The sequence below is a fragment of the Urtica dioica genome, chromosome 11, assembly GCF_054948205.1.
Source record: "Urtica dioica subsp. dioica isolate 48M chromosome 11, U.dioica_male_clone48M_v1_H2, whole genome shotgun sequence".
Classification (NCBI taxonomy): Eukaryota; Viridiplantae; Streptophyta; class Magnoliopsida; order Rosales; family Urticaceae; genus Urtica; species Urtica dioica.
This window is the reverse complement of record NC_142766.1, coordinates 15,604,443-15,627,717: the sequence shown is the minus strand read 5'-3', so window position 1 is coordinate 15,627,717 and position 23,275 is coordinate 15,604,443. Positions and strand designations below refer to the sequence as shown.

The 23,275-nt window shown below is 44.0% G+C and overlaps 3 protein-coding genes and 1 long non-coding RNA gene across 4 annotated transcripts; 1 reads left to right on the top strand and 3 right to left on the bottom strand.

Moving 5' to 3' along the window:
• Positions 1 to 414: 414 nt before the first annotated feature.
• Positions 415 to 4,028, top strand: LOC149381619 (disease resistance protein RPM1-like). Its single transcript, XM_089601398.1, has 2 exons — positions 415 to 3,055; positions 3,805 to 4,028. Exons 1-2 carry the CDS (start codon positions 415 to 417, stop codon positions 4,026 to 4,028), a joined length of 2,865 nt encoding a protein of 954 aa, XP_089457524.1.
• A 7,834-nt stretch (positions 4,029 to 11,862) lies between these two features.
• Positions 11,863 to 12,692, bottom strand: LOC149381618 (uncharacterized). The gene is made up of 2 exons (XM_089601956.1): positions 12,251 to 12,692; positions 11,863 to 12,176 (listed from the first exon to the last, which is right to left on the bottom strand). Exons 1-2 carry the CDS (start codon positions 12,535 to 12,537, stop codon positions 11,999 to 12,001), a joined length of 465 nt encoding a protein of 154 aa, XP_089458082.1. The 5' UTR covers positions 12,538 to 12,692; the 3' UTR covers positions 11,863 to 11,998.
• A 2,615-nt stretch (positions 12,693 to 15,307) lies between these two features.
• On the bottom strand, positions 15,308 to 16,750 carry LOC149381617 (uncharacterized). Its single transcript, XR_016302053.1, has 3 exons — positions 16,401 to 16,750; positions 15,810 to 15,995; positions 15,308 to 15,494 (listed from the first exon to the last, which is right to left on the bottom strand). It is a non-coding gene; the product is annotated as an uncharacterized LOC149381617 (long non-coding RNA).
• Positions 16,751 to 16,990: 240 nt separating this feature from the next.
• Positions 16,991 to 19,920, bottom strand: LOC149381616 (disease resistance protein RPM1-like). The gene is made up of 2 exons (XM_089630767.1): positions 19,058 to 19,920; positions 16,991 to 18,982 (listed from the first exon to the last, which is right to left on the bottom strand). Exons 1-2 carry the CDS (start codon positions 19,852 to 19,854, stop codon positions 17,197 to 17,199), a joined length of 2,583 nt encoding a protein of 860 aa, XP_089486893.1. The 5' UTR covers positions 19,855 to 19,920; the 3' UTR covers positions 16,991 to 17,196.
• Positions 19,921 to 23,275: the final 3,355 nt, after the last annotated feature.

Below are 23,275 nucleotides of genomic sequence, written 5' to 3'. Positions count from 1 at the left end.
TTGGCTAGATTACAATTGTAATGTTTGATGTGGGTTAGATAGACTAATTTTTCTATAATATATTAGGGACATGCAAGCACGTCCGAAAGTAGTTACTAAAAAAAAAAGATAACGTCGTCTTCAATATATAAATAAATTGTAAAAAATACGAGAGAAAGTCACAACTATTCTTGCCAGCCCGCTACAAGTGACGATCCAATATTCGGTTGGGTGCTAAGGATCAGTTTTAGTATAAAGACTAAACTATACGTAATGGTGAATTCAGATCAGATAATCAAAAAATTCATTTCACCTCTGAGCTCACTTTAATCCTATTACAAACACGACAAACCAGTCGTTATACAAACACGAGGGATATTGTTCGAGTAAACGCTCAATAACGCTGAAATTTTGTGCTAAATTTGATCAGAAATAATGGAAGCGTTCTTGATTCCGGTGATTAAAAAACTGACTGATTTGTTGATCGAAGAAGTAAAATCGCTGAGAGGAATCCATGGAGGGGTTAGGAGCCTAAAGGAGGAGCTAGAGTTAATCCTGCCTATGCTCCAAGACGCGATAGCCATGTCAGAGAGAGGGGAGATGAGCTATGCCGTGAAAGCGTGGGTGAGCCAAATCCGCCTTCAAGCCGATCGCATAGAATACCTCGTCGACGAATATCGTTACCATCTTACCAAACTCCACGGCAAGAAAGGACTCGCAGGCTATGTAGGCCGAGTCAAATCTCTGAAGCCTCGTTGCAAGATCAAGTCGGAGATTGAGTCCATAAAGCGGTCATTACTCGACATCAAAGGCCGGGGTGATGGATACGGATTGAGACCATTTATTTGGGTCGGGCCTAATCAGGGATTGGCCGGGGAAGTGCACGTTGACGCTCGGTTGGAGGCGCTCTTCGTGGAGGAAGATGAAGTCATCGGAATCGAGTCTGTGAAGAACGAGGTCATCGACAAGCTGGTAAATGGTCCGTCGGAGTTTCTGGTGATATCGCTGGTGGGCCCGGGTGGCATTGGGAAGACCACACTCGCCAAGAAAGTGTTCGACGATGGAGCCGTGATGCGACACTTCGAATCTGCCCGAGCGTGGGTCACTGTGTCTCAGCAGTACAACGCGAAGAAGATTCTGGAAACGCTGGCGGAGAAGCTTCACGTGGTACAACGCGGAGAAGGCAACACGGTGGAAGATCTGATCGTACTTTTGAGGAACCATTTGCAAACAAAGAGGTACCTCATTGTTTTTGACGATGTGTGGGAAGAGTGCTTTTGGGACGCCATACAGCATGCTCTGTCTCCCAACGACAACAAAGGAAGCAGAATCGTGATCACGACACAGAACCGTTCGATCACCAATCGCCGTAGAAACTCGCCTCATGATATCATTCAACACATCAGTCCTTGGCCTACAACGCTGGCTTTCGAGCTGTTCTGCAAAAAGGTTTTTGGGACGGAGTTTCAAGGCCGTTGCCCCGACGAGCTGTTGGAATCATCCAAGGAGATCGTTATTAAATGCGAAGGTCTGCCTCTTGCTATTTCAGCCATAGCTGGGTTATTTGCAAGAAAAACGAAGACGGTCTTTCAATGGGAAAGAGTTCGTTGTGATCTTAATTCCAATGTCAGAGAGATAAACCGAGTTCACAAAATTCTGTCCCTTAGCTATCACGATCTGCCTCACTCGCTCAGACCATGCTTCATGTACATTTGTCTATTTCCAAAGAACTATTCAATTGCCGACGAAACGCTGTACCGCTTGTGGATTGCTGAAGGCTTTGTCAAGGCCAAAAGAGGTAAAACACTGGAGGAGGTCGCTGCAGGATACATGGCTGAGCTCTTTAGAAGAAACTTGGTTTCCCTCAACCGATTCAAAGTAGCCATCGGAGAAGGTAAATTCTTTCTCGTCCATGATTTGATGCGTGGTGTGATCATATCAAAGGCCGAAGAGCTGAGCTTCTGTCAAATCTTGGATGCAAATGCGTCGAAATTTAGAGGCAACTACCGCAGGTTGATGATCTTCGGCAACACTGAGAAAGCCTTAGAGAGCGTAGAAACTTCAGGTGCTCGAACTCTTTTCCTCTCCCGCACCTCCAACAATAAGTTAACAGACTCTTTCATGGCTTCTTTGTTTCGAAAATTGAAGCTTCTTGAGGTGTTGGATCTCGAAAGCTCATGGATCGAAACTCTCCCAAAAGAGGTTGGAAAAATGTTGTTGTTGAAGTACTTGAACCTGAGGAAGACGAACGTCAAGTCGCTGCCCAAATCCATAGGGAAGCTGAGAAACCTGTACTCGCTGGACATCAGAGACACACTGATAACAGAGCTGCCAAAAGAGATCAACGAGCTCAGAAATCTCCAACACATATTGGCGTACCGTTACAACCGCAACAACAAAGGAAACTTTGATTACGTCATCGGAGTGAGGCTACAAGAAGGCTTCGGAGGTAACCTTGAGGGCCTTCAAACTCTCTCCGCTGTGGAAGCCCGTCCCAATGGAGGAGCTAATCTCATGAGAGACTTGGAGAAGTTAGTGAAGCTGAGGTGGCTCGGCGTCGTGGGGTTGACCGAAGGGCTGACCGATCAGCTATCCTCCGTCATCGGGAAACTGAACCGCCTCGAACGGTTGGGTTTAATGTCAGCCAACGACGCGGAACTCTTACCTCTCCAACAAGAGACATCACCGCCTCCTGGGCTCCGCGACCTCATGTTGATCGGCCGAATCGAGAGGCTTCCAGGCTGGATCGCCGAGCTCCAAAGCCTGCGCGCAGTTGCATTAACCTCGTCGAGGCTGAACGGCAAGGCGATCGAGGCGTTGAAGGGCTTGCCAAACTTGGAGAGTCTCCAATTGGGACCCGACGCCTACGAGGGAGAGGAGTTGTGTTTCGAAGAGGGTGGGTTTCAGAGACTCAAGTCACTGATGGTGTACGAGTTGGGGAAGCTGAGGGCGGTGAAGATTGAGGAAGGAGCTTTGGTCGTCCTTGAACGGCTTTTCATAAACCATTGCCCGGGGCTTGAAGAGGTACCTTCGGTCAAACATCTGAAACATCTCGACTATGCGAAGGTGAATGGAAGTTTTATCATCTGATGATCATTGTATCCAAGCTCTATATCATTCCATTTTTTTTGTCCGCTTTTCATTTCTCTGGTGGGTTAATCTGTTTTACCGACGATTGTTGTACTTTTGTTGTCAATTGGGGTTTATATAATCGCACATAAAATTTTGATTTTATTTATGATTAAAATAATTGAGGTTATGTGATCATAGCACTGCTTGTTTTGATGAATTATTAAGTGCACATATCTCATTGTGAACAGGTTGAACGTAGCCATCATTGTATATGTTCTATGTCACACTGCTAGAGAATGTGTTTTTTTTTTTTCGTTTGTACTAATTTTATAAAACATCAAATCTAATTACTATATACTTCTATAGTAGCAAGCAGAGCAATGCCGAACTAGTACAACATATATTTTGTGTGCATGTGTGTGTGTGTTTTATTTTTTATTTTTATTTTTTTATATATATAAATTTGTTTAGGATCTTACTATATGAAAAAAATGAGAATTATTAAAGAAAAATTAGACGGGCTAGCCAAATTCAAACGTTGAGATTGCATTTTAGCCAACATTTACATTTATTTTGAGAAATAGCCAATTTCGCTGACGTGGCGTTTAAGCCAATATTTTGCTTCCAGTTTTGCCCTTTTTAATTTAAAAAAAATATAATTAAAGAAAATCAAAATTGATTGCTAACATATTTATGATTTGATTGCCAAGATATTCTATTTTGATTGCTCAATATTATTATTACTACAAAAAGAAAAGAGCCCCGTGTATGCAGTCCTGAGCCTCGCCCCGACGAACCTCTCGCGGGCCTCGAGCGGCGGCGACAACCAGATCGCCCCGACGAACCTCTCGCGGGCCTCGAGCGGCGGCGACAACCAGATCGTGAACCTCTCGCGGGCCTCGAGCGGCGGCGACAACCAGATCGCCCCGACGAACCTCTCGCGGGCCTCGAGCGGCGGCGACAATACCAGATCGTGAATTGAACCTCTCGCGGGTCTCGAGCGGCGGCGACAACCAGATCGCCCCGATGAACCTCTCACGGGCCTCGAGCGGCGGCGACAACCAGATCGTGAACCTCTCGCGGGCCTCGAGCGGCGGCGACAACCAGATCGTGCTGACGACGTATAGCCTGTTGTCAGAGATCGCAGTGAAGGCGGCGAACTCCGAGGGCAAGAAGTTCGCGGCGGGGAAGAAGTTGGATCCGGGGTCGGAGGTGGTGTACGGGTTGGCGCAGTGCACACCGGACCTGTCGAAGAATGACTGTCGACAGTGCCTCATGAATGCGACAAAGGGGATCGAAGGGCGGCAGAGGAAAATCCTCCTTCCCAGCTGATGTCTAATGTACGATGTGGACTTGTTCTTCCCAGCTGATTCATGTATGGAACGATTTTCAATCCTGTTAATTAACGTTAATATCTGTTAATTGCTGTTATGTAGGTTTTTGAACGATTTCAATCCTGTTAATTAACGTTAATATCTGTTAATTGCTGTTAATTGATTTTGTTTTTGAATTTTTTCCTTGTTCTTCCCAGCTGATTCATGTATGGAACGATTTTCAATCCTGTTAATTAACGTTAATATCTGTTAATTGCTGTTATGTAGGTTTTTGAACGATTTCAATCCTGTTAATTAACGTTAATATCTGTTAATTGCAGTTAATTGACTTTGTTTTTGAATTTTTTCTCGTGCGGTGTAGGTTTGGTTGCGTGTTTGAAAGATAAGCATTTATCACAGTGGATTTGTTAGATATGCATTTATCACGATGGATCTGTTTTAGTTGGCATTTATTCACGCGATTCCAATTTCATTTCTTTCTTTTTTGGACGCGGGAATCTTCCAAATATTTTGATTTGATATTATTTAAATGAAGGGCAAATTTGTATTTTTTTACTGTTAATGTGGTATATTGGCTACACATTAAAAATAAACCAAAAGTTGGCTATTTTGACAATTACAACGTTTGACTTTGCTATTTTGCTCGGGCTCCCATTATTAAATTAGAACAACAAAATTTAGTAACCATATACTACAATTGTAAAATATAGTTATTGTAATGAAATTTGACTACCATTACAAAACAGTCTAAAATAATTTGTAAGTATAGACTACCATTAAAAGTTGTAGTTTAATACGATTCATAAATCAAAACTACGGTTAGAAAACTAGTCCGTTAAAAATTTGACTACAATAGACTATATGGGGAAGAATTATAATATTCAGACTTCGAAAAGAAAATAATAGTTGTTAATGCCTGAAAATGGATCAACACGAAAACCGGTCCGCGGTTCGGTCTAGGGCCGGACCCTATGACCACGCGGTGGTCGAACGGAGAAGTTGTCCCAACACCTGTACCTCCGCCGTGCCGGAAAAGGATTTCCGATGACTCGTCACCTGAGAAAAGAGAGGAACGTGAGCTAAAAGACCGCGGATGGGTTTCCTCCGACGGGCACTCCGACGCTCAACATTAGTCTAGGTGTCGTGCTTCAAAGTTCTAGAGAGAGAAGCTCTGATGAGAGAGAAGCAGATGTTTTGTAAGTGTGAGCAAACTTACCTCCAAGTGTTGGAGATGAGGGTATTTATAGTGTTGTCTTGAGAGTGGGGGTAGATTCGTCATCTACTAGGCGTCATTCTCTATTGTTTGAGGTCGGGATCCGGGTTGCTCGCATTGAGCAAGTCGCCTTAGGCTGCTGAGCAGGTCGCTAGGCAAGTCGCTGAGCAGGTTGCTAGGCAAGTCGCTAGGCAAGCCGCCGAGCAGGTCGCTAGGCCAGCCGCTAGGCAAGTCGCTGAGCAGGTCGCTAGGCAAGTCGCTGAGCAGGTCGCTAGGCAAGTCGCTGAGCAGGTTGCTAGGCAAGTCGCTAGGCAAGCCGCTGAGCAGGTCGCTAGGCAAGTCGCTGAGCAGGTCGCTAGGCAAGTCGCTGAGCAGGTCGCTAGGCAAGTCGCTGAGCAGGTTGCTAGGCAAGTCGCTAGGCAAGCCGCTGAGCAGGTCGCTAGGCAAGTCGCTGAGCAGGTCGTTAGGCAAGTCGCTAGGCAAGCCGCTGAGCAAGTCGCTAGGAAAGTCGCTGAGCAGGTTGCTAGGCAAGTCGCTAGGCAAGCCGTTAGGCAGGTTGCTAGGCAAGCCGCTGAGCAGGTCGCTAGGCAAGTCGCTAGGCAAGTCGCTGAGCAGGTTGCTAGGCAAGCCGCTGAGCAGGTCGCTAGGCAAGTCGCTGAGCAATTCGCAGATCGCTAGGCAAGCCGCTGAGCAAGTCGCTAGGCAAGTCGCTTAGCAGGTTGCTAGGCAAGTCGCTAGGCAAGCCGCTAAGCAGGCCAGTCGCTGAGCGGGTCGCTAGGCAAGCCGCTGCTACTCGATCGCGCCTTTGAGTTTTCCACCTTGTTTCTTGGGCCGGGCTTGATATGCGTCTTTGAGTTTTTGTCAGGCTTTCATGTTTTTCGAGCAAGAGAAAATCCCTCATAACATTAACCCCCAATTTCTCGGAGAACTTGGTTGTTCGAGAAACTCTGCACCTTTTTTTTTTTGCGGATTGTTGCTTGCCCGGTGTTTCCCGATCGTCTCCGGTCTCCGGCTTGGGTGCGTCAACGATATTTGCTTTCTTCTTGCTCTCCTTTTGCTCTTTGGGTGAGGGGAGGGGGTTCACGCTTTCTTTGTTCCTGCCAGCTGCATTCCACGCTGTGCAAGATGTCCGCGACCCCGCGGCAACCCTTTCTACTGAGAGCAACGGTAGCTCAAAGGGCGACGGTGGTTCAAAGCGCCATGTCCTCGATGTCGATCCCCTCTTATCGAAGAAGCCCCATGGTTCGACCATTTCTGAGCTCAGGACCCGTCTCGGCTAGCGCCGCCTTGATGATCTAGGGGAGACTCGCATGAGAGATATCAAGTCAGTGGTCTCGAAGGGCGGGTTCCAATCTTTGCGCGACGTGATAAAACTTTCTTATTTGGTGAGTCTTCTTCCTTTGCTTCAATATGCTTGCGATCGACTATAAGAGATGGATGAGGTCCTTAAAGAGAGGAACTCCTTTTGCGCGGAAGTTGACCGTCTAGAGCAGGAGGCCAAGACCGCGCGGACTGTCGGCTTCGAGAAAGGTCGAGTAGCTTATCGCGCTGAAGTGGAGCAATTGGAGAAGAAGCTGGAAAAATGCGACTTGGAGCTGAAGACGGCGATGTTATCGTCTAGCGAGCGGTTCGTCGAGGTGTCTCACGCTCATCATGAGATATCTTGGATGGGAGCTTCCATGTTCCATGACAGATATTAGGGAGAGACTGTGGGCCTTGTACTTTTTTACACATTCCTTGACATTGATGGCGTTCCTGCGAGGCCGGCATCGACCAAGCCTGATATCGTTGTTGTTCCCCCTGCCCCTACTCAGGCGATCCTCGAGGATCCGACAGAGCCGTCCGCGGTGACTACCCAGTGGGATTATCAGGAGGTGTCTTCCGAGGGCGAGGCACATGTAGACTTGGGGTTGGGTCGCGATGACGAGGAGGGCCGCGACGATGGCTTCGATGATGAGGATTGATGCTCATTCACAACATTCCATTTTGTGGTCTTCAGACGGTGGAACGAGAATTGTCTTTAGATTTTCGTTCTTTTGGTTGTCTTTTATTTTGAATGTCAATGTATTATGTTGAATGTCTTGCTTGCTCTTGGTCTTCCATCTGGTATTCCAATCGGGCCCATCGGTCTGCCTGGCCTGAAATTTTTTCTCTCTTTACTTTTGTGTGGGGGTGTCTTTTAGACCCCTCCATCGCTGTCGAGTTGAACATCTTTGATGTCTTGGGTCCCTATTTTGTGAATGTCTTGTAGGCGCCTCGCCGCATTCCTATCTGTCGGGTAGGACATCTTTGATGTCTTGAGTCCCTGGTTCACGTGAGTGTCTCGTGGACGCCTCGCCGCCTTCCTCGCTGTCGGACTGGACATCTTTGTTGTCTCGTGCCCCTGTTTTACGTGAGTGCCTCGTGGGCACTTCGCCGCATTCCTCGCTGTCGGGCTGGACATCTTTGATGTCTCGAGTCTCTGTTCGCGTGAGTGCCTCGTGGGCGCCTCGCCGCCTTCCTTGCTGTCGGGTTGGGCATCATTGATGCCTCGAGTCCCTGTTCGTGTGAGTGCCTCGTGGGTGCCTCGCCGCCTTCCTTGCTATTGGGTTGGACGTACTTAACGTCTCTGACCCGCGTGAGTGCCCCGGAGGGCGTCTCGCCGCCTTCCGCGCTATTGGGTTGGACGTACTTGATGTCTCTGACCCGCGTGAGTGCCCCGGAGGGCGCCTCGCCGCCTTCCGCGCTGTTGGGTTGGACGTACTTGACATCTCTGACCCGCGTGAGTGCCCCGGAGGGCGTCTCGCCGCCTTCCGCGTTGTTGGGTTGGACGTACTTGACGTCTCTGACCCGCGTGAGTGCCCCGGAGGGCGTCTCGCCGCCTTCCTCACTGTTGGGTTGGACGTACTTGACGTCTCTGACCCGCGTGAGTGCCCCGGAGGGCGCCTCGCCGCCTTCCTCGCTGTTGGGTTGGACGTACTTGACGTCTCTGACCCGCGTGAGTGCCCCGGAGGGCGTCTCGCCGCCTCCGCGCTATTGGGTTGGACGTACTTGACGTCTCTGACCCGCGTGAGTGCCCCGGAGGGCGTCTCGCCGCCTTTCTCGCTATTGGGTTGGACGTACTTGACGTCTCTGACCCGCGTGAGTGCCCCGGAGGGCGTCTTGCCGTCTTCCTCGCTGTTGGGTTGGACGTACTTGACGTCTCTTACCCGCGTGAGTGCCCGAGAGGGCGCCTCGCCGTCTTCCTAGCTGTTGGGATGGACGTTTTTGACGTCTCTAGTCCTTGTTCATCATCAACCGCCTAGTTTCTTGTGGAATCTTGCAGAGATTGCGGAAGAAACTCTATGAGGCTGACTTCACCGTCGTTCACGTGGTTAACTACAACAACACTTTTGCTTTGCGTTTTGCTGCAACATATTGAGTGGGGTCGTTTCTGCCTTCCCCCGGTCGTCCTTGCGGATAGTAGTGACCCTCGTGCTTTCAAGTTGTTGTTGTTCGACGATCTAGGGTCACCAGCTAGCTGGGCTCCCTTGGAAGTTACCATCTGTAAGACGAATTCTTTAAGCTGACCTCCTAGTATGAGGTCCTCAATTTATCTTCTCAGTTGGAGGCACTCGATTTGTCGCTCGGAGCTCCCGCATCTCCATTTGCAACTCTGCACAATATTCATTAGCTCGCCGTCGGTGGTCAGCAGTATCGCCGCGGGGGACGGCGCGACCACCCGCCCTGTGTCCCCAACTGCCTGGCTTGTTGGCACGTCTCGATGGGGGAGTGGGTTCTCAGGGGGTGTTCCCGCGTAGTTCGTGGATTCCATCCTCCTCGGGGAGATTGGGGTCGTGGTGTCTCCCATTGTCGGTTTAGGTGGTGCCTAAGGTCTTCGTCCCTGCCCTCCCGTCTGGGTACGTCGACGCGGCGGGGCGAGTGGAATTGGCGCGAGTCGCCGCTGTCTGCCACTTCTTCCCTGCCTACGAGGTGGGCGAAGGCCAACCGTCGGGACGCGTCGGCGTACGCGACGGAGTGCGCGCGTGTGTTTTGGGGAGGCGCTTTCTGTGGGGCTCCTGGTTGAAATGTCTGGGCGGTGCCGTGCGCGCTGGGTGCACTCGCGATCGACATCCCGGAGATTTGGGTCGGGGGCGTCTTCGCTTTCGTCAGGCCTAGGATCACGCCGTTCGCGTTCAGGTGGGGTTCCCAACTACCCCCCGATCCTGGCTAGCGCGCTGGTCAACCTGAAAAGATTGTCTTCAAGGCGTATCATCCGCGCGTCCCTCTCGTCGTGGGGGGCGTTTTGAGCCTGATGTTGGTGAGCTTGGAGTTCAGCCCGAGTGTTGTGCGCGATGCTCCCTGTGGGGCGAGGGGCAGCGTTTTTGGAGACGGTCACGCGTTTGGCCATCTTACGTGACGAGTTTCCAGCCACGCTCTTGGGGTACCTAAGGTGGTTGATTCCTCAAAGCCGCGGAAAATGGATTTGCCGGTGGGATCTCGTGGTTGTTTCTCGACCCCTCCTTCTAGCGCCAAAATGTTAATGCCTGAAAATGGATCAACACGAAAACCGGTCCGCGGTTCGGTCTAGGGCCGGACCCTATGACCACGCGGTGGTCGAACGGAGAAGTTGTCCCAACACCTGTACCTCCGCCGTGCCGGAAAAGGATTTCCGATGACTCGTCACATGAGAAAAGAGAGGAACGTGAGCTAAAAGACCGCGGAGGGGTTTCCTCCGACAGACACTCCGACGCTCAACATTAGTCTAGGTGTCGTGCTTCAAAGTTCTAGAGAGAGAAGCTCTGATGAGAGAGAAGCAGAGGTTTTGTAAGTGTGAGCAAACTTACCTCCAAGTGTTGGAGATGAGGGTATTTATAGTGTTGTCTTGAGAGCAGGGGTAGATTCGTCATCTACTAGGGGTCATTCTCTATTGTTTGAGGTCGGGATCCGGGTTGCTCGCATTGAGCAAGTCGCCTTAGGCTGCTGAGCAGGTCGCTAGGCACGTCGCTGAGCAGGTTGCTAGGCAAGCCGCCGAGCAGGTCGCTAGGCCAGCCGCTAGGCAAGTCGCTGAGCAGGTCGCTAGGCAAGTCGCTGAGCAGGTCGCTAGGCAAGTCGCTGAGCAGGTTGCTAGGCAAGTCGCTAGGCAAGCCGCTGAGCAGGTCGCTAGGCAAGTCGCTGAGCAGGTCGTTAGGCAAGTCGCTAGGCAAGCCGCTGAGCAAGTCGCTAGGAAAGTCGCTGAGCAGGTTGCTAGGCAAGTCGCTAGGCAAGCCGCTAAGCAGGTCGCTAGGCAAGCCGCTGAGCAGGTCGCTAGGCAAGTCGCTGAGCAGGTTGCTAGGCAAGTCGCTAGGCAAGCCGCTGAGCAGGTCGCTAGGCAAGTCGCTGAGCAGATCGCAGATCGCTAGGCAAGCCGCTGAGCAAGTCGCTAGGCAAGTCGCTTAGCAGATTGCTAGGCAAGTCGCTAAGCAGGCCAGTCGCTGAGCGGGTCGCTAGGCAGGTCGCTAGGCAAGCCGCTGCTACTCGATCGCGCCTTTGAGTTTTCCACCTTGTTTCTTGGGCCGGGCTTGATATGCGTCTTTGAGTTTTTGTCAGGCTTTCATGTTTTTCGAGCAAGAGAAAATCCCTCATAACAATAGTCTTTGTGAATCAGTCACACTAGAAGAGACTCAATACACAGGAACACAATTTATTTCACATTATTACATGTTTTAATAATTGAATCACACCATTCCTCAAAAAAAAAAAAAAATAATAATTGAATCACACCATGAAGTTACTCTAAGTAGGTATCACCTGGCTTCGTGCCAGCCAGTAGCTATATATTATATTTGACATTTGATATACCTATATATATCACTGATCAATGACTGGGTCAAGATAAGAATTAATACAATAAACTTCTCAATTCCCTCTTAGCTAATGTCGCCCCTTGGGAGACCAAATTGATGCATTCCGTCCTTTTGTAAGGACTTCAGGTACAGGTCAAAGCCATTTCAGACTTTTTTTTACTAATATCTGTATTTTTTTAATTTTATTTTCATAGTGACCGATGCAACTGCAATTCTGAAGCAAAATGATCCAACATTACAAGAAACGTGTGAACATAATGGCGTTCGACTACGAATTGGACTAATGCTAATATACTACAAGAAAAGAATAAATCAAACCATATATATGTCCTTACCAGTCTTTAACTATTATGGCAGTGCTATAATCACACTTTATACATCACTTTTTAGCTGCGATTCTAAAGCAAAATGATTCAACCCCATTCACAAGTGTTATAGTGATATTATATTTATATTGATCACCAACCAACTAACGAATTTTAACCAACCAATCACAAAAGAGCTTTTGCATAGTTTTGGTTTAAGAGATGGTTTTGTTATTACAAATTTCTAAATGTTTTTATATACTCGTAAAAATAGACCGAAATTCATCTCTGTCAACGCCAACTTTCCGTGTTGTTGTCTCTCTCCCCGGAGTTGGTGGCTTCGACGGAAACCACCTCGCCGGCGATGCGGAGCATGTGATGCATCTGCTGATCCAGCTCTCTCAACTTCTCCACAGCAGCGTCCACGCGTTGGTACTCCTCTTTCAAAGCTTTGATGCCAAGCTTCAGCCTGAAAAAAGCACAGTCAGATTCAGAGTACTCTTCAACTAACAATTGAAAGTAATAGCCAAGGAAAAAGCTCACATTTCCTCGTTCAAATCATTGATGGCTTCCAATCTGTCTATAGCAGGAATCACGACCCTGGTTCCCCAATCGACTGCCAATTTCCTCAAACTGCGACAATTCTTTTGCAACTTGTCTGGCGTGATATCTCCGGAATCCACGCAGAAAGACAGGCTCGCCAACTTGAGATTTCTGATTTTCAGAGCGGATTGGTGCAGTGTTCTTGTCTGACCTCCAAAAGTCCCGTTGATGAAACCGTCGACGATCATCCTGTCCCGAGTGGTGACAAAAGCCATTACCGCTCTCATCACAGACTCGGTAATAGCTACTTTTGTTGTCCTGTTCTCTATTTCGCGCAAAAACTGTGTATATATGCATTGTATATCAAATTATTAGGAACCAAGAGTATATTATATAAAAAAAAAATAAAGTATCTCACTACCAAACAAGTCAATCACTAGTTGCAATAATCAAATCGAACTAGCATTAGAATCCTCAATTTATAAAAAAAAAAAAAAAAAAAAAAGTAACAGTTAACGTAAATCACTATCCAGCAAGTCAATTACAGTTTATCAAATGTCCTTTATTTTAAGGCATTGAGAATAATCAAGTCGATTCGATTTAACATCAAAGAATCATACACCATATCCACATTCTCTCTATATGTGTAAATAATACACATAACTGAGAATGAACTACCCTAGAATCCTCAATCTATATAAAATCATAATTTAACTCGAATCCTCCAGTTTGAAATCAGAATCATCGTATATAAAATTAAGTATATGAATCAATTAAAAAAGGTTTAAACGATGGAACTGAATACTTGATCTATAATCCGTCATTAAAAAAATAAGCAGCATTATTATCAAACAGAATAACATCAGTATCAATCAGTTAGAATTGCCTGAGTAGAAATCGAACTAACTTAGAATCCTCAATCTATATCAAATATATTATGTATACCTATCAAAATCATTAGCTCATCATATAGTACAAATATGTATATGAATCAATTAAGAACGCGATGGATCGATCTCTAATCCGTTATAAGAGATGAGGAGATCAGCATTGTTACCGTATATAATATCTAACATAATAAAATCAGTATCAATCGATTAGAATTGCCTGAGTAAAACTGCGAGAATCTTCAACAGCTTGGCGCAGAGTCCAGAGTTCTCTTCCTTCCTCCGACCAGGCTTCCATTTTCAGTGAGAGAGAGCGAGAGATTTTTTTTAGAGGGAAACATTTGGAAGAGGTTTATATAGCGTGCGTAAAAGTACTCAATCAAATTAGGGATGGCAATTTCGTGTTCGTGTCGTAACCGTGTCGTGTTAATCGTGTTTGTTCAAATAATTGTTAGAACCAAATCCGACCATTTATTAATCGTGGTGGAAAATTAATGGTTTTTTTAAAAAAAATTATGTAAAACGGTTCAAAACGGTCCAACGGTCCAAAACGGTCCGGTTCGGTCCGGTCTAAACGGTTCAAAACGGTCCAAACGGTTCAAAACGGTCCGGTCCGGTTTAGATGATTTAAAACGGTCCGGTCCGGTCCGGTTTTTACAGATTTTTGGTCCGGTCCGGTTTGGGTTTTTTTGAACCGTTTTGAACGGTCCGGTCCGGTTTTTTGGCCGGTTTTGGACCGGACCGGACCGTGCACAGGCCTACTTATATGTAGTAACTACTTGTACGTGGCATTGGAAAATTATATGTTTCCTTATATATATTATTCTGTATTTACTGATTGATTTTTCTTGATTCATTTATCATATTTGAATTTCTCTATTTTCCACCGCTCATGTAATTTCAAACACTGAGATATCAACCATCCACACCATTCTGGATTTCTCTTATCAAATCAGGTGGTGTAATTTTTAAGTTATGAAATTAATGTATTCTTCTCATTTTTTTTTTAATTTTAGTCTATTCTCGCACCGATTTACATAAAATTACTTTTGTATTTACGTATACTTACTGTCACTGTTATGTTGCAGTTGAGTTTTTTGAACGTCAATGGCTGGAAAAACATAATCCATTGTCAGGTTGTGTAAATACAAAATGTAATCAACATGATTTACAAACTGTTTTCGGTAGACAGCGTTATTGTGAGCGTCTTATTTCTTACGGCAGTTATTTTTATTCTCGCCGTCGTGGTTGAGTCATATTAACCCTGTTTGCAGTAAATACGCGTTAATATTCCAATTTCATTAGATATAACAAATTCATAACTTGGCATATTCAACAGTAAATACATAGAAATATCTTCGTCACAACTTTTTAATTGACATTTTCGACAATAAATACACGTTTTAACAAAGAAACAATAACATCTAAAATGGCTAGACATCATATTCCTTTTCAACAACATCACACATAAGTCATTGACATCTACATGCACACATTTTTCCTTTTAATTAGACCACAAGCCATGTATAACTCGTCCACTAGTAAATCCACACAAGTCATTGACATATTATGCAATAAATATATGAATCTTTATCCTAAAGGAAGATGACTAACACAAAATCCATGTTTTTCAAAAATCGAACCCAAAAACCCAGATTTATCTTTCCATCATGTGTAAATCTTTGTCGGAAATTAGTAAAACCCCTTTATTCCATAACCGCTACAAAAAAATCATGTTTTCCTTGTTTTATTGTGTAAATCGATGAAGAAAAATTGTAAATACGAGTTACAATAAGAAGAAATCTATACATGCATACCAGATTGAGATTTAATGGCCGAAATTGCTCGTCGGGAAAGATGAATAAAGTTCGTCGGGGAAGAGTGAAGCGTTTTTGGAAAAATTTTGGGAGAATTTTTTATTTTTTATTTTTATTTTTTATGACCGAGAGATATGCGGTTATGAAGGTGAACGGTTTCAAATAAATGTGATTAATGTCCTCAATTCTCGGAAATCATTGGCTATTTACTTAGTATTTACAAAACCTTGGCTATTTAGCAATTTTAAAGGTTTGAGCTGGTCATTTTGCTAAATTACCCAAAGAAAAATAGTGTTAAGAAAATAGCAATAAGTGCAAAATAGCAAGTTATTAGTGAACACATACACATTTATATAGCCACTAAGTAAGAAAGAAAAAAAAAAGCCAACAAAATACACATTAATTTATGATGTCAAAAAACATACATTTATCAGTTAAAGGCTGTTACGCATTGCCTTTATAAGGTCCACCATCTCTTTGTTAAACAGCATCAGCAAGGCCGTGGGTCTGTAGCTCTTTCAGCTCTTTTGAGTCTTGAAGCTTAAAAAATTCGTGTTAAAATAAAATGTACGAAAAAAAAAATCAGATTATACCTGGTGAAACCATTAGAAATCATGAATGTACATATAGAAAAGGGAAACCTTAACTCTCAGTATCTCAACACAACAATGTTTACACCGTAACAATCTCCTAGTTGTATAAATGCTAACTAGATATATAAACGTTAATTTCATAAATCAAAAGTCCCCTATGAGACATAACCAAAATCAAATCAAAACCCTGAATCAATCCCAGAAAACGACCCTTATTTAAAGACATGTATCAATTTTAGAAGTCAACAAGTCTACTAAGTACCTTCTCTCACTGTTGATGGCGGTTGGGTGGTTACTCGGTTGTGATCGTGAATGAAGCGTGACAACCCTTTGAGGGCTGAGGGAAATAGGCTGAAAGGGAAACATTATTAATCAGATATAGAAATGATAGAGAGAGAGAGATGAACCTGGGCCGAGGGGCGACAACGAAAAGCGAAGCAACAAGGGTCTGCACGATAAAGGAGCACGTCAAGGGGAAATTCAAGAATCCCTACGCTCCATAATAGATGTAGAGAGAGTAAACTAAACAAAGAATCAATACTAAATAAAGTGGGTAAGCTTTCGTCCCTACGTAATCACCATTTTATAAGCATATAGAGAATCGATACTGATTTGCGCATTTTATCAAACAGCTGGTGAGCCGTAACGGTACAAGCAAAGACTCAAAGCTTAATTAGCAAGAGGGTGGAGCGGTGTCGGACGTATATGGATTTTCAAAAAATAGCAATAGGGCTTTTTGGAGCCATATATGGAAATAAAATAAATAAAAAAAACCATAACCCTCGATTAAATTAAAATACAGCGGGGAAAGGAGAGTGGGAAAAAAAAAAGAGAGAGAGGGAATAAGCGATACCACGGAGAAGGAAGCGGAAAGTGGAGGCGAGGCGAGTGAGGGCGCCCGAAGAAACCGACAAAGGTCTGGATGGTGAAGGCAAACGGTGGTCTCAAATGGACTCAGAATGTGTTTTACTGCAAATACTCTGGTCACGCTGAAAGTATCCTCTTAGTTATAATCGATGTTTTTTCATCTTATTGGTTTGTTGTGCCATTTGAGTCCCTGGTATTTATCAAGTTCAAGGAGGGACAAAAACAAAGTACCGTCAACATTGTGGTGCCATTAGTTATAATCTTCGAATACATGACTTCAACGTTATGTTTATGCTGAGGATAATTTTCTCTTTCTTTTTTAGACATCATAACTTACGATCACATCTTGTATTGGTTATATGGAAAAATTAAGTCCTACATGAGCTATTGGTACGTGTGTGTCAGATAGATCATCAAAGTGGGATATGTTTTGGCTTTGGACTGAGTCAGGATTCTCTTGTTTTTTTTATGTCATCCTCTGATGCATGTTTCCTTTGACACAAATCTAGAAATGGCAAAGTAGAGCTCCACAGACTTGACCCACACGCCTATGGCTAAACCAGACGGAGCTGCGCAGCAATGCCTCTTTGGAAGGAAGAAGGATATTATTATATTTTTACATAAAGGAAAAGGAAAATTTAATTAAAGAGTTACTCAATTTACAGATTTCATAGAAGACATTGCCCTTTCCGGCTGGCACACATTTGTCTTGGAGAAGTGGACGAAAAATGAGCAAATAAGTAATCGGTCTAGCATACATAACTTGAAGATAATAATAATACTCAGATGATAAACTTTCCATTTACCGACGCATAGTTGAGTCTTGTCAGGTGTTGGACTGAAAGGTCATGTTGAAGCCCCAGGCATTCATGTATCCAAAGCTGATCGAGGTCGACCAAAGCTCCTTTCAAAATCGTCACTGTCCTCAGATTCTGCAACCTGTTCAATGTCAGAGACTTCAGTTTACGAAACCCGTCCTCCTCAAAACGCAACTCCCTTCCGCTGTACGCTTCGGGTCCCAAGCAGAGGCTCTCCAAGTTGGGTAAGCCCTTCAACACCTCAATTGCACTGTTCTCCAGTCTCGATGAGACCAACTCCAGTGTGCGGAGGTTATGGAGAACGGAGATCCAACCAGGAAGAAAATACAGCGCGCCAATCAACGAGAGCGAGCGGAGGCCAAGAGGCGGGGACGACAAGTGCTCCAGAGATAAGGTTTCGGTCTCTCCGACCGAAATCAAAGAAATCCGTTTGAGGAGGCTCAGTTTGTTGATGACGGAGCAGAGAGCGCCGCTCAGCTCCGCGGTCAACCCCACAACGTCGAGCCACCTCAGCCTGTCAAGCTTCCCCAACTCTCTCATCAGAGCGGCTCCGCCACGACGGGCATCCACGGCTGAGAGAGTTTGAAGGTCCTTGAGGTTACCTCCGAAGCCTTTTTGTAGCCTCACTCCTATAATGCTGTCAAAGACTGTTATGCTGTTAAGGTTGTAATGGTACGCCAATATGTGTTGGAGATTTCTGAGCTTGTTTATCTCTTTTGGCAGCTTTGTTATCGATGTCTCTCTGATGTCCAAAGAATATAGGTTCCGCAGCTTGCCAATGAATTTGGGCAGCGACTTGATGTTCGTCTTCAACAGGCTCAAGTACTTCAAGCACAACATTTTTCCGACCTCTTTTGGGAGAGTTTCGATCCGTGAGCTTTCGAAATCCAACACTGCAAGAAGCTTGAACTTTTGAAACAAAGCCATGAAAGAGTCTGTCAAGTTATCTTCGGAGGTGTGGGAGAGGAAGAGAGTTCGAGTCGTAGAGGTTTCTAAGTTTTTTAAAGCTACATTAGCGTCGCCGGAGATCATCAACCGATGACCATTGCCTCTGAATGTCGCTGCTTTTGGATACCAGATTTTATAAAAGAACACATCTTCAGCCCTCGATAAGATTGCGTCACGCATCAAATCATGGACGCGAAAAAAAGAACTTTCTCCGCTGAACGTTTCAAATTTGTCGAGCGAGACCAAGTTTCTTCTGACAAGCTCGCCCATGTATTCTTCGGCGACCTCTTCTGAGGTTTTGTTTCTTTCGGCCGTCACAAAACCTTCTGCGATCCACAATCTGTGTAGTCTTTCCTCCGCGATCGAGTAATCCTCTGGAAATTGACAACAAATATACGCGAAACAGTGTCTGAGGGTATGAGGTAAATCGTCATAGCCGAGGGAGAGGATTTCATGAACTCGAGTTAGCTTAGAGCTGATTCCGTCTTTGGAATCAAGATCACGAAGAACTCTTTTCCATTCAAAGACTGTCTTCTCAGTTTTAACTGCTAATAACCCAGCAATGGAAGCAATAACAAGAGGCAGACCTTGGCACTTACTAACAATCTCTTTGGAAGATTCCCACAGCTCTTTCGGACACTGGCCTTGAAACTCGGTCCGAAAAGCCTTTTTGCAGAACAGCTCAAAAGCCGGCGTTTCAGGCCAAGGTGTGATATGTTGAACGACATCGCGAGACGAGTTTTTACAGCTATCGGCAATCGAACTGTTCCGGGTCGTGATCAGGATTTTGCTCCCTTGATTGCTGTTGCAAGGCAGAGCAAGCTTTATTTCGTCCCAAAAGCTCTCTTCCCACACATCGTCGAAAACAATGAGGTACCTCTTTGTTTGCAGATGGCTCCTCAAATGTTGGATCAGCTCATCCACCGTGTCACCTTGTCGTTGTTGTCCCACGTGTAGCGTCTCCATCAGCGTCTCCAGAATCTTCTTCGGGTTGTGCCGCTGAGACACAGTAACCCACGCTTGGGCAGATTCGAAGTGTCCCATCACAGCACTGTCGTCAAACACTTTCTTGGCCAGTGTAGTCTTTCCAACCCCGCCTTGACCCACCAGCGATATCACCAGAACGTCCAACGGACCTTTCACCAGCTTGTTGATGAGCTCGTCCTTCACAGACTCGATTCCGATGACCTCCTCGTCCTCCAGTAAGAGCGACTCCAACCGAGGGTTACTGTGCGCTTCGCTGGCCAAGCCCTGACTTGGCCCGGCCTGATCCAACCGTATTAACCCATATTCCATACCCCGGTCCTTGATCTCCCGCAACGACCTTTTTATACTCTCAGCCTTCGAAGCAATTTCGAAACGGAGTTTGAGAGATTTGACTTTACGGACATAATGTGTTAGAAACTTCTCGTTGTGGAGTTCTGTGAGATGGTAACGATAGTTGTCAACAAGGTCTTCGATGAGACCGGCTTGAACGTGGATCTGGTTCACCCACGCTTTCACGCTCTCGTTAGTCACCGACTTGGCTTCAGCGTCTCTTACGTAAGCCTGGATTACCTCCAGCTCAGCCTTCAGGCTCTGCATATCTCCATGGATTCCACTCAGCGATTGTACTTCTTGAGCCAGAAACGCGGTCAGTTTCACGATCGCCGGACTCAATAATAACGCTTCCATTGTGAACCACACAACTTTCCTGTCTTTGAACTCTCTTATCGTGTTGAGCAATGTTTACTATTTTGTTAAATTATTTTTGCTCAAAACGTCGTTGAACAATTAAATGACTTTTTATTTTATTTTTGAATTATTTTTCTACTTGAAAATTCATAATATATTTATTTCAACCGGTAAAGATTTGGTCAAAGTTTCATTTTTTTTTTTATAAAATAACTCACAAGGCCGAAATAAATTAATTAACCTAACCGATTAATTAATTTACTTTGATCTGATAGACTATTTTTTTAAATAAATTAAATTAAGAGATTTATAACGGATCTACCGCGGTGGTTCTCAAGGATTTATGGACCGTGTCGAGCTGCTGGAAGGTCAAACTTTTGGACGAGTTGGCAGGGCTTGGCGAGATTTGCGGATCCCATTGGTGTCTCGGAAGGGATTTCAACGTCATCAGATTCGCTGCGAAGAAAAATAAATCAATAAGAGCTAGACGAAGCATGAGACTTTTCATCAAATTGAGGCAAGTATTCTTTTTTATCCAGCTAATTCTCATAGAATTTACATCAAGTGTAATGGTCCTACAATTACTATATATTGTTCAAGGTACTTTTCTGTGATGAATTGGAGTCCTGAGTTCTTGGCAGTGGATTTCCAACGACTTCAAGTAATAGTCATCCTGAAGTTGTAAACTCCAGCTGGAACTTGAATAATGTTTCCATTTTAACTAAAGAGTTTCTGTGAGATTAGGAACATGTAAGACTCTATTTAACTGAACTAGCTTATCATGCTCATCAGTCAATATTATACTACCCATCTTTGAGATGGATAGATTTTTACAATCATCACTCGATCGTTTCCTGTGAGAGATGCAACGTATTGCAGTGCTAGTTCGCACCAGAGTCCATGTACCAGGCACTGTAAGATGCAATGTTTGGTGAGTCAGAGTGTGTCAACACTGCTGCGATTTGACTCGAGCTTTTGAAGTTGTTTGTATGTTGCTTTTTTCTTCTTCTAAGGAAATATCAATTGGATGATATTGTTTCGCCTGAGGAGCTTCCACCGGGGACGGTGAAGGAGTTTGACCACTCGTTGCGCTCTACTGTGCTAGTCCGCCACAGTTTTCTTCATCTCTGGGATCATTATTGCCGAGTTGCGGATCCACATAGTAAAGGTGTGTCCGAGTGAGTTTCAGCAATTTATGAATTTTTATTTGTGTTGATTCGATGAGAAAGAATAGAAACTTTGTGTCTAGAACAACTCATGGGATTTTAGTGCCGTGGAACAAATAGTTTAACTAACTCAATATGTATTATTTGGCCTAATTCTTTCTGTATAGATGTGAAAGTAAGAAGCAGATTGGGTTAGATGGAAATGGACTCGGGACGAAGCTCTGAAATGGACTCAGAATGGCTGTTACTACAAAATGCTTGTCCATTTTATATGTGTGCTATATATATATTTTTTATAGATCCATTAACCTAGATCTTATTAATTTTTTTTTATCAGGTCACTCTTCTTGTTTTTGTTAGAATGATGACATGCTTTGATGGGAAAAGATCCTATTCACTCTGCAGTGGCACTTAAACAAATGTTGAACCTGGTTTGGAATGACTTAAACAACTTGAGCAGGTATTTGTGGATGTTTTTACTTGCTACAACAACACTTCTACTTGTTATGGTGAGTGATAACCATTCAGGTTTTATTTTATTTTTTATTTTATTTCATTTCATTTTCTTATATGATTATAGGATTCTACATATATTGCCTTTACTTTTTCTTTCCATTACATGATCTCTTGCTAGGGTATTTGAAATATTCTTTCCCTTGCAATTAGTTTAGTTTATATGCGAAAATGACCAACGTAACTGATGGTTTTAAAGCAAAATGAATCAATACTGCGAAACAAGTAGCTCATTGTTCACATGTTGAATGTAGCCATTGTTTATATTAACACTTCGAGAGCCCCAGTGGCTTTATTAATCAAAATTCCCGTGAGTGAGTGAGTACTTAGCAAAGTAAGGCTTATAACTAAAAAAAAAGCTCTTGATGGTCAGTAGTCTCAGTAGAGTAAGGCTGTTAATATGATATTCTTGTTTCTAAAAAAAAAAAAAAATGGTCAGTACTCTCAGTAGAGTAAGGCTCTTAGGTTAAGACTATTTGCTACGGCTAAAATTTAGTCTCTTAAAAATTTGACTGACAACGTTTTTTTAACAGGTTAGTATATACAAAGAACATAGACTAGGAAAAGAAAGAAAAAGTAGTCTTTTGTGAGTCACACACTTTGAAGAGAATAGAAATATAGGACCAGGAACATGCTTAAATTTAAATTAACATTTTTATATTTTCTATAACTATGTATCATACCTATATATGTCATTGATCAACGAAGACATAGCTAGGACTCATGTTTTACGTTTCATAGTAATATATATACATACATATATATATATATATATATATATATATATATATTTATGCTCTCATTAGAAGTGAGTTCCACCCAAAAGAACTGTTATATATATCAACTAGTTTTACCAAAGTGGGGTCCAGAAAAATATAGGAGACACTAATATAGCCCTTTGAAGACCAATTGATATATAAATTCCGTCCTTTTGTGAGCAATTCGGACACAGGTCAAAGCAATTTTCGATATCTTTATTTAAATATGTATTATTTTTTAAAACTCATTTAGTTATCTGAAAATGACCAAGATAACTGCCTGGTTTTAAATAAAATGAATCGATACTGCAAAGAAGTTGTAAATATACCGGTGTTCCACTACGTTAGGAACAAATTGGATCATTGCTGATACAACAGTATATCAAACCAGATATCTGTTATTACCAGTATTTAATTATCATGGCAGTACTACGATAACTATAATGCAACTAATTTAATAATAATAAAAGGTGTTTAACATTTTTATAGATGAGTATACAGTTATTTAAAACCAAGTGATAATACATTAGCTCAACAATCTTAAGTAAAACAGATTATTCCACCACAAGTTTGTTCAAGAAATGAGAAGCCGCTGACAAATACAGAAATAAATAATTGGAAGTAATAATCAGATGATAAGTTTTCCATTTACCCTGGCATAGTCGATTTTTTTCAGGAGTTGGAGCGAAGGGACCTCTTGAAGCACCGGGCAAGTCTGTATCAAAAGATGTTCGAGGATGACCAAAGCTCCTCTCTCAATCTTCACAGCCCTTAGATTCCCCAACTTGTTCAATATCAGTGACTTGAGTCTCCGAAACCCGCCCTCCTTGAAACACAACTCCTCTCCCTCGTAAGCGTCGTGTTCCAAGCCGAGTCTTTCCAAACTGGGCAAGCCTTGTCGGTCAGCCTTGATGAGTCCAATGACAGTCTGCAGACGCTCTGAAGCTCAGAGATCCAGCCTGGAAGACACTCCAGCCGGCCGGT

What these genes read in the sequence shown, in the direction of transcription:
- LOC149381618 (XM_089601956.1), bottom strand. Translation starts at nt 12,537, where the DNA reads ATGAGAGCGGTAATGGCTTTTGTCACCACTCGGGACAGGATGATCGTC. An exon ending in AATGATTTGAACGAGGAAAT is followed by an intron (nt 12,177 to 12,250) that starts GTGAGCTTTTTC and finishes TGCTTTTTTCAG; the next exon opens with GCTGAAGCTTGGCATCAAAG.
- LOC149381616 (XM_089630767.1), bottom strand. Translation starts at nt 19,854, where the DNA reads ATGGAAGCGTTATTATTGAGTCCGGCGATCGTGAAACTGACCGCGTTT. An exon ending in AGCCATCTGCAAACAAAGAG is followed by an intron (nt 18,983 to 19,057) that starts GTACCTCATTGT and finishes GCCTTGCAACAG; the next exon opens with CAATCAAGGGAGCAAAATCC.
- LOC149381619 (XM_089601398.1), top strand. Translation starts at nt 415, where the DNA reads ATGGAAGCGTTCTTGATTCCGGTGATTAAAAAACTGACTGATTTGTTG. An exon ending in CTATGCGAAGGTGAATGGAA is followed by an intron (nt 3,056 to 3,804) that starts GTTTTATCATCT and finishes TACTACAAAAAG; the next exon opens with AAAAGAGCCCCGTGTATGCA.